At 41.6% G+C, this 9,685-nt stretch overlaps 2 protein-coding genes across 2 annotated transcripts; both read right to left on the bottom strand.

The window, feature by feature from the left end:
- Nucleotides 1–3,136: 3,136 nt before the first annotated feature.
- On the bottom strand, nucleotides 3,137–5,560 carry fgfbp1a (fibroblast growth factor binding protein 1a). Its single transcript, XM_085246887.1, has 2 exons — nucleotides 5,328–5,560; nucleotides 3,137–4,631 (listed from the first exon to the last, which is right to left on the bottom strand). The coding sequence occupies exon 2, from the start codon at nucleotides 4,610–4,612 to the stop codon at nucleotides 3,977–3,979; it is 636 nt and encodes a 211-aa protein (XP_085103013.1). The 5' UTR covers nucleotides 4,613–4,631; nucleotides 5,328–5,560; the 3' UTR covers nucleotides 3,137–3,976.
- Nucleotides 5,561–5,730: 170 nt separating this feature from the next.
- On the bottom strand, nucleotides 5,731–8,236 carry fgfbp2a (fibroblast growth factor binding protein 2a). The gene has a single exon (XM_085246878.1). It carries the CDS (start codon nucleotides 7,461–7,463, stop codon nucleotides 6,828–6,830), a length of 636 nt encoding a protein of 211 aa, XP_085103004.1. The 5' UTR covers nucleotides 7,464–8,236; the 3' UTR covers nucleotides 5,731–6,827.
- Nucleotides 8,237–9,685: the final 1,449 nt, after the last annotated feature.

Below are 9,685 nucleotides of genomic sequence, written 5' to 3'. Positions count from 1 at the left end.
CACAGTGTGTGTCTGACAAGGTGATCAGCAACACAGGGGCACCACAGGGGACTGTCCTCTCCCCCTTCCTCTTCACCCTCTACACCACAGACTTCAGCCACTGCACAGAGACATGCCATCTTCAGAAGTTTTCTGATGACTCTGCGGTGGTTGGATGCATCAGCAGGGATGATGAGACAGAGTACCGGGCTGTGGTCGACTCCTTTGTCACGTGGTGTGAGCAGAATCATCTGCAGCTCAACGTGGCAAAGACCAAGGAACTGATCGTGGACTTCAGGAAGACCAGGAAACACTTGACCCCTGTTTCAATTCAGGGGGTCAGTGTTGACATTGTGGAGGACTATAAATACCTTGGAGTACACATTGACAATAAACTGGACTGGGCTAAAAACACCACAGCACTTTACAGGAAGGGCCAGAGTCGTCTCTATTTTTTGAGGCGACTGAGGTCCTTCAACATCTGCCAGAAAATGCTGAGGATTTTCTATGAGTCTGTTGTGGCCAGTGCGATCCTCTATGCTGTTGCATGCTGGGGGAGCAGGCTGAGGGTCGCAGATGCCAACAGACTTAATAAACTAATCCATAAGGCCAGCAATGTTGTGGGGATGGAGCTGGACAGAATGATTATTTACACAGAGCTATACAGTAGTGCAGTTACGATAAGTGAGGGTGTAGATAGTTTCTACAGAGGCTATATAAAGTGCTAGTGGTTGTGAGTGGTGGTTCAGTCCATGTTATTATTGTGTGTTTGAGGGTACAGTTGTCCATTGTGGGTGTGTGTATGTTCAGTCCATGAGTTTAACGTGAGTCAGATGTCAGGAGGCAGAGTTCAGGAGTCTGACAGCTGTGGGGAAGAAGCTGTTCCGGTACCTGGTGGTCTTAGTCCGGAGGCTCCTGTAGCGCCTCCCAGAGGGCAGGAGGGTGAAGAGTCCATGCGATGGGTGACTGGGGTCTTTGATGATTTTCCCAGCCCTTTTCAGACACCGCTTCCTGTAGATGTCTTTTATGGCAGGAAGTGGTGCTCCGGCGATGCGCTGGGCAGTTTTCACGACCCTCTGCAAAAACAGTACAAAAAACCAACCATTTGTACACATATTTACAAATAATAATAAAAAGTGAGTGAGTACATTTCAACATTTTCAGCAATCACTCACAATCCTGGCACTGCCATGGTATCTGTAGTCTGCATTTACCACATGTGTATCTGTTGCAGTGAACACATCGCACAGTGGCATGATTGTTCTTGCATTTGTGTTTGACCTGACACATGGCTCTTTTTCCAGGGCTAGGTGTGGAGGGTTGTGTCCAAAGCAACTGTTCTTTTCTTGCCTTCTTCACAGCTACATGAGAGTGAGCCAACTCTCTTGCAAGCTCCACCAGGAAGTCCACCCGTCTTTCCTTCGTCCCGGTGCATGCTTGATACAGCACATGTGCATTCAGTGCTGCCATGTCAATCATGTTCGCTGCAATTTCCAGTGTGTGGGGATCATTTGTCACCAACAGCATCACGTGCTGCAACCCTGATCTACATATCACCGTTGATGAACAGCTTTTCCCATCAAAGACTCGGTGCTGTTTCCTGCAGTATATTGCAAGTAAACCTGACAAGTTTGGGATCAAGTTTTGGGTGGCTTGCGACCTAAAATCCAAGTACATTTGCAATGTCTTCCCATATCTTGGCAAGGACCCCAATCGTCCCACTGGGGAGAGACTTTCTGAAAATGTAGTAGTGAGGCTGATGGAACCATTCCTAGACAAGGGCAGAAATGTTACCACGGACAATTTTTTCACATCGCTTTCACTTGCGCAAAAACTTCTTAGACGGTGTGTTGATTTCTCCCTAAGATGGCAAACTGAAACACTCCAAGTTGGTGACTTTTGGAGATTTATTTCCCTGGATGATTGAGAATGCATCAAGATGAAACACAAAAGGAAGTGCACAGCTTTTAGCAGCTCCCCCACCCCCTCATTCATACACCCCCACTCCCCTCCCTCCAGAATTCCCAGGTAACAACCTAATATACATATGAATGACTAGCCAATTTAGCTTCCACTTGGCTGAAGCTAAAGCTTAGCTAAAAGCCTACCACCCATTTGGCTGCTCTCCGGGTTTTATAGGTAGAAAAGCCAAATGGCTGCTCTCTGGGAGTTTAAGTTTAATAGAAACTGTTTAATTGAGCTCAGCAGAATTTCAGTCTTGTTTTCAGCAGCTGTTGTTTTAAAGTCCTTCAAGGAAAGCTACTCCTTATAAGTCTGTATTCACTACATTCCAGCAGTGACTTTGTGGCTGCTGTATAATTTATTTTTTTCTGCAGCCACACTGTTTTGGCCTTTCTGATCCACCAGCAACAGATTTCCTACTAAGCCCAGAATGCAACCTGCTGAGAGTCTGAACTTGATGGATTTAACCTGTGGGCAAACCATTAAGTTTCAGCAGGAGATGAAGACTAAGTGATCACAGAAAGCAGAGTCATTCCACTGTCTAAAATGACAACATGTCTTCCAGCTCTGGCTGAAGAATGTTCTTTCTGGCTTTCACAGAACTGTGTATGATTGGAGAATATTAACAATGGAACTTTTGGGAATGGAATTTTCTGGGATTCCTAGAACATAAACAGCCAGTGTGTATCTTTACAGGACTATTCCCATTAAGTTTTATTTACTTTCTCCTAGTTTGTTGTTCATGGATTGTCAGTACTAGTTTTTTTTCTTCTCTTTGACATCACCTCCCAACCAAGTGTAGCAGATGGCTCCCTGTCCCTGAGCTTGGTCCTGCTGGAGGTTCATTACCACTTCACAGTGTCACCAAGTGCTTTCTCAAACAGAACTATCAGGCCATCTGTATTTTCTCTATTATAGCAGAGATTTTATCTTCCCGTGTGAAACAGTTTTAGGTGATATATAAAAATATAATAAAATCAAGTTGGTTTAATTCAGACTGACGACCTGTCCAGGGTGTACCCTGTCTCTCACCCTCTGGCAGCTGGGATAGGCGCCATCTACTACAGTTTCCTTGTAGTACAACTTTAATTGTTCTGCAAGTTTTTATTTAAATTACTTTAACTGGTAACCTCTCCATTATCAAGTAAATATTGACAGTAAAAAAAGGAAATCAAATTACCCAGGAATGTACTTCATTAGTTAGTTTATACAGCTCATTGATACAGTAATATTAGAAATATTAACTCATATTCCAGTACAGCTTTTCCAAAGCAAATAGTAACAATTTTACAGTATGTACAAGTGTGGTATGCAAACTTAATTCAAGCTAATTCAAGCTAATGTTATCACGGAAATGATGAATAAGTATGAGAACTTCTACTGATCATAAGTGCCAAAAAATTATGCTAAAGTCTTCGGTTTAACCTGCAAAATATTATTTCTGTTTTATTTTGTCCGTTTAGATACTGGTATCCCTTGATTATGCAAGATGAACATATGAGGTTTTTATGGCTTCACACAGTGACTGTGGCTTCACAGACCTCTCGTTGCCAAGGTATGCAGGCTGAGGTTTCTAGAAATCACACTCCCCCTGGCTTAAATTGCTATGTCAATACCAGACATTCCCAAACATTTAACCTCCCATGAAAAGACTTCAGGCAAGACTGTGCACATTTGGGAGAGACAGAAAATGGTTTGACATTATTTTAAGGAGTATTTTGTCTTTTTATTTAAGTAGGCATTTTATATTGAGAAGGAGAGGTAATTTCAATATGGCTATAATAGGAAAAAAAAAACCCAAGTGAAATTACAAGTTACAGGAAAAGAAATAAAAATCGAGAAACTAATATTCTACATATTATATCTGTCTCAATAGGCTTGAACGCTTACACAAATTTCTCCAAAAGCGATAGATCAAAAACTGTTCATTGAGTATGTTTTTGTTGAGCAGCAAGCATCTATATGAATAATCTATGGGACAAGTATTTACTGTATGTGACTGCAGAAAAGCTGAACTAATTCCAGTTTTTCTGTATCAGCAATCATAATCCCGCACCATAGTAAATAGAAATGTGCAAACACTTGACCAGGAGTTGTTGCAGAACTCCTCTGCTCTCTTCCTGTTATCAGCTTGACAGGATTTTACAGCTTTGACTGGAGAAGTTGGGGTATACAGTGGAGAAGTCTTCACCCTCTGTGTTACATTCAGTCTGAAATGAGCCTCTCTGGCAGCTCTTCTGCACATACCTGCCCTGACAAAAGCACTGCTGTCCTGGCAGAGACTGTTTAGCTTCTTCAGCTCCCTGCCGATCTGCTTCCAGTAAAGTTTAACATTTGAGGCATACTCAGGACAAGCAGTAGGTCTGGCAATATACTCGCAGCTGAAGCTCCTGTCCTCCTTCTTGCACGTGATGCTGAGAATGACGATATCTTTACCTGTTGCAACCCAAGCACATTCAAACTTGTCTTTGGTGACCACTTTGCCTCTCATGAGCTGTGCAGAGACGGGCTTTGTTTGGCGGCCCACTTTTGCTCCCGACCTATTCTTGTGCTGTCCTTTGTCCATGCCTCGTCCCCTCCGTCCACCGCTCTTTTGGCAGCTACCCAACATCACCTGATGGGAAATACAAGCCAAGACCAGGAGGATGGTGACGTTTGTGAGGAGAGCCATGAAATCAGTAGAACACAACCTGCCAAAGGATTAAATCAGATTTAGATATTTGACCTTAAAACCCTTTAATTTCCCTTTGGAGAAAGACATGTCTTAATCCCTCCGTTAAACTAACATTTCAAATGGAAACTGAATGTTGTGGGAATAGTTTTGGCTTTAGACAGCACAAAACAGCATTAAGTATTTTTTGTACAGCACATTCAAGACAATTTCAAGTCAAAGAGGTATTTTGAAGAACAAAAAGAAGAATGCAAAGATGCAATCTAAAAAATATTCCATAAACGGAATTTTGAAAAAAACATGGAGCACATGCACCTTTTAGTTTGACTTTAAGAAAGGAAGAGGTTTAAAAACTGTTAAAAAGAAGCACAGATTTAAATACTGATTAAAAAATAAAAATGTAAATGCATCATATTACAATTGTGATGGTGCAATTATCCCTTGATTATGCAGTTATGCAACTATATCGCCTACAGTATAACTACAACAGTTATAAACAAAATACAGACTAGTAAATATTGGAAATAGAAATAAAGACAATGTGTTTAACAGGTATTTTATAAATATTGAACCTGGCAACAAGGATTTCACAGAATGCATTTTACAAAAACGTAACTGTGAGCACATTAAATATATACTAGGCTGATGTAAGTAGCACACCCCAAATATTATTGCCAGATTAGGGTGCAGCTTAAGTTGTGGTGCTTTTCCTTACCTGAAGTTTTTAGAGAAACTTCGGTTTGCAGTCCTCACACATGAGAGTGTTGCCCTTACTTGCAGATTGCAATATGCTGCCACATAATCACCCCTCCCCTTCAAATATATACACTTGCACTCACACGCTCAGTCACACACCCTCACACACACACAGCATGACTGAAGAGCTTATAAAGTTTATTGAGGTCTCGAATAGATTAGGGATTCTTTGAACCTGGTACCTGTGTCATCAAACTAAACTGTGTGTGTGTGTGGGGGGGGGGGAGACATTTAAAATTACATGGCTGATAGAAAATGAAATTACCCTAATACATAATAAAAACTTTTTATAAACACTGTCAATTTAGAACCAAAACTTCATCAACCCACAAGTGATACAAGTGTTAAACTTGTTTGCAGCTTCTATGGACCTGAATAATCATGAGCACTTGCAAGGCTTATGTTAAGCTCCCAAAACTAAAAGTTATCTGTTGTTCCAGATTTTCTGCTTCAAGTTCCACCTGCTTTAGAATAATCTAAGTTCATATTTTAAACAAATGCAAATAACCTAGAGTCTTAAAGGACCTTCACAGGGCCAACTGTAAGTGCACCGTGCCAGAGATGAAATGGCTTTGAATATCTTGAAAGGAGCCAGATGTTTCTGCTGGATAAAACTGCTGATTGATTTAACTTAGTCTCAAAGCACCAAACACCTAATGGTCATATACGGTACAGTAGACGAGTCATATGGCTTAAAAATATTAAACTGCACACTGCCATAAGACATAACACCCTAGACAACTCATTTTCACAAATGCAGTTTTATTATCTAATATTTTTAATCAGGAATGTTAATGAAATGGCATTAATCAGCACATAGAGATTGAAAATGGTTATTTAATAAAACATTTTCACATTTATACATATTTTGGGACAAATACACCAGCATGGAAAACCAGAGCAAAAAAAATAAAACAATCCCCCAATAATTCTGAAGGTAATATTGAGTGATGCAAACAGATAATATGCAAGTAATAAACATAATAAACATACATTATATGTTAAAGCAGTATCATTCAGTACAGGTTGTTCATGCAAAACATTTGTCATTACATAGTCAAGTGAGACCTTTAAGTTCTTCCAGCTTGGCTCTTAATGGAGGCTGATAATTGTTGGTTTGAGTGAGAGGAGTACTTGAAAGTCACTGTAATAGCACAGCTTGCCCTGAAGAGGGTGTTACAGTTCTACAACAGGCTAACAAACTCCTCGTTTGGAATTTTCCTCCAAGGGCTGCTTGAGCCAGACGCCAAGTTATTTTCATTAGCGGTTAAAAGCTGTGCAAGGTGGAAACTGGGTGCATAGGCAATATAATTAGGAGCAGCAAAATAAATAAATAAAAAAAAATGCTGGAATCTAACTTAATTAAATAGCCTCATTCTAGATTAGTTATAAATGAATATTTTTTTAAAAAGTGTTGCATGTTAACAAACAGGCCCAGTACTGCTGCTCACCTTTCTGGTTAATTACGAAACAAACCAATGAAGAACAAGCAGATGCCCTGCAGCGACCTCCAGCAATTCTGCCGAGCCATTCTTTTAGCGTTGCTCTCAACAGCAGGTGTTGTTGGTGGTGGTTGAGTACTAGTTTCCTGAGTGGTCTTTTCTTTTTGTGGCTCTTGAATGGATTTTGCGTCAGCTTGTCTTGTTGGTGTAGGCCGACGTTGAGGTCTTGCTACTTTCCTAGAAGAAGCCTCTGCTCGTGACTGGGAGAATGAAGATGATGAGAAGACCATCTGAGAGTCATCAGTTGCCTTCCTGCACATGTGAGGTTTAATCTGTCTTGGTGCTTGGCAGGCATTGTCCAGCTTTCTCAGATTCCACATCATCTGCACGAAATAGTGTCGAGGATTTTTGTTGTAAGGGGTGCAGGTGTGAGGCTTGCCTATGTAGTCACACCAGTAAGAGCGCTTGTTCCTCTGGCATGACAGTCTCAGCCTCGTGAATTCCCCTTGACCGGTGACAATCATGGTGCATGAGTCTTTAGCCTTGGTGCTGAATTTGATAGGTGGATCCCAAATGCTTTGACCCCTTTCAGTCTGAGCCTCAGCTGGCCAGAGGCAGCAGGCGAGCAGCAGAGCAGCGGTCTGGGCCCACATAGTTTCCAATGGGTGCTAAATGTGAAACTACTGGAAATGAGCGTCCCTCCTGCTTTTTATTGGCCAAGCAAAGAAGGAATTCAGGTTCCAAAAAAAAAAGAAAAAAAGAAAAAAAGAAAACAACCCAGTAGACTAAAAGAGGCCAGCTCCATGGGAGGAGGAGAGTGGCCTTACCAGTTACAGCTGCCAGAAAAAGGAAAGCGCTACGTGCAAAACGATGCTGACACATGTAGGTGTTCTGTTTAAAAAAGAAAAAGAAAAGTACATCCTCTCATGTATGTAACCACTTCTCAGTCATGTTAAATTTACCTCATGGAAAAACATCTTAGTTTCACTTGTTAATAAAAGTTCATTGCAGAATGCAGGCTTAAAATGTCTTGCTTGCTGTAGAAAACAGTAATAACTCTTAACGATGTAGTGCAACCTATTTTCCTAAAAGATCTAAAGTATAAAGAGAAGTGTGAGAAGCCACTCAGACATTGGTCATAAAGTGTATTATGAGTGTCTTTAAGAGGCTTTATTTTCTGGGTCCATCTGTATCTGCATTGAGAGTGCTGTCAGTGATAGAAGAACAAGACATGGTACTCAAAGAATCTATACAGGCAGTATAACTTCCAGGGTTTTAGTGTTTTGAGACTAAGAAGCAATATATCATTGATCTGCATTTAGACCACAATTTTAGAATAGCTAAAAATTATATTCAGTTGTGAATTTTCCATCAGTAATTTGTCTCAGTTTCTAGATGCAAGAGATGAAACTCTTCAGCTATAGTGCCGGTTGGTGCCAAACACAATATTAGCAGTTTCTTCTTAAAATATTCACTACCCTTCCCTGTGAATGTTTCCATTTCCCTGAAATATCAGCATGTTCATTCCCACACTTGAAAATCATAATATGTGGGCTGCCCACTGTGCATAACGACAGTGATATCAGAGCTCAATTTTGTCCTGTAAAGGCAAAAGTATGGTGGCCAGGTGAGCTCACTACACTATAAGGAAACATCATTAATTTTTCATTGAATGTGCAAAATACAACATAACCAAATAAATAAAATCTATTTATTTAGGAAATGGAGTAACACCTGCAAATTGCATGTGGCAGAGCGATACTCGTCAGTGGTGCTGAAAAACAATGAAAAAATGTCTTTTGTGTTTCCTGAAAAATTTTCCATTGTGTTCTTTATAGTTGCGCTGTGTATATTTTAAAACTATGTCTGAAGTACTCTCCCCGGCACAGCGTTTGATCTGATGTAAACACACTGAAGAGGGTTTCTCTGAACCGCTGCTTCTGTTTTTATGTAGTTTTGTGCTCATCTCTCTCTACACAAGCCTTTTTAGAAGTAGGGCTGCTATGCGGTTGTAGTGGTGGTGGTTATTCATATACTGAACTATTTAATGTCTCAGAAAACCTCCAACCAGAGGAACAAACAAATGCTTATGGAAGATGATAACCTCTTATAGAAATAGCTGACCAGTAACATAACAGTGGCAGCACCACATAAGAATGTGCACTCTTGCGTTAAACTGTTTCCTTTTTAAGTTTTTTTGTCTTGTTTGTTAGAAAACCAAATAAAGAAAAAATGAAATTGTTGTGAACTACATTTGCCCATTTAAAACAAGTTGATCCAAACTGGGCTTGGTTAGCCTGTGGGACTCCGGAGGCAGCCGACAGGTATCGACAGGCCAAGCGGAATGCGGCTCGGGCAGTGGCTGAAGCAAAAACTCGGGTGTGGGAGGAGTTCGGAGAGGCCATGGAAAAAGACTTTCGGACTGCCTCGAAGAGATTCTGGCAAACCGTCAGGCGTCTCAGGAGGGGAAAGCGGTGCTCTACCTGCACTGTGTATAGTGCTGGCGGAGCGCTGTTGACGTCGACTGAGAAAATTGTCGGGCGGTGGAAGGAATACTTCGAGGACCTCCTTAATCCCACTGACACGTCTTCCGGGGAGGAAGCAGAGTCTGGGGATGAGGGGTGTGACCCACCAATTTCCGGGGGCGAGGTCACTGAGGCAGTTAAACAACTCCTTGGTGGCAGAGCCCCTGGTGTCGATGAGGTCCGCCCCGAGTTCCTGAAGGCTCTGGACGTTGTAGGGCTGTCTTGGTTGACACGTCTCTGCAATGTTGCGTGGAGATCAGGGGCAGTACCTGTGGACTGGCAGACCGGGGTGGTGGTCCCCATCTTCAAGAAGGGGGACCGGAGGGTGTGTTCCAACTACAGGGGGATCA

Source organism: Mchenga conophoros, linkage group LG2 (assembly GCF_057382185.1).
Source record: "Mchenga conophoros isolate Kocher_MC1m ecotype Shallow Benthic linkage group LG2, M_conophoros_male_GT1.1, whole genome shotgun sequence".
Classification (NCBI taxonomy): domain Eukaryota; kingdom Metazoa; phylum Chordata; class Actinopteri; order Cichliformes; family Cichlidae; genus Mchenga; species Mchenga conophoros.
The sequence above is the reverse complement of the archived record's forward strand: the minus strand, read 5'-3'. Positions and strand labels throughout refer to the sequence as shown.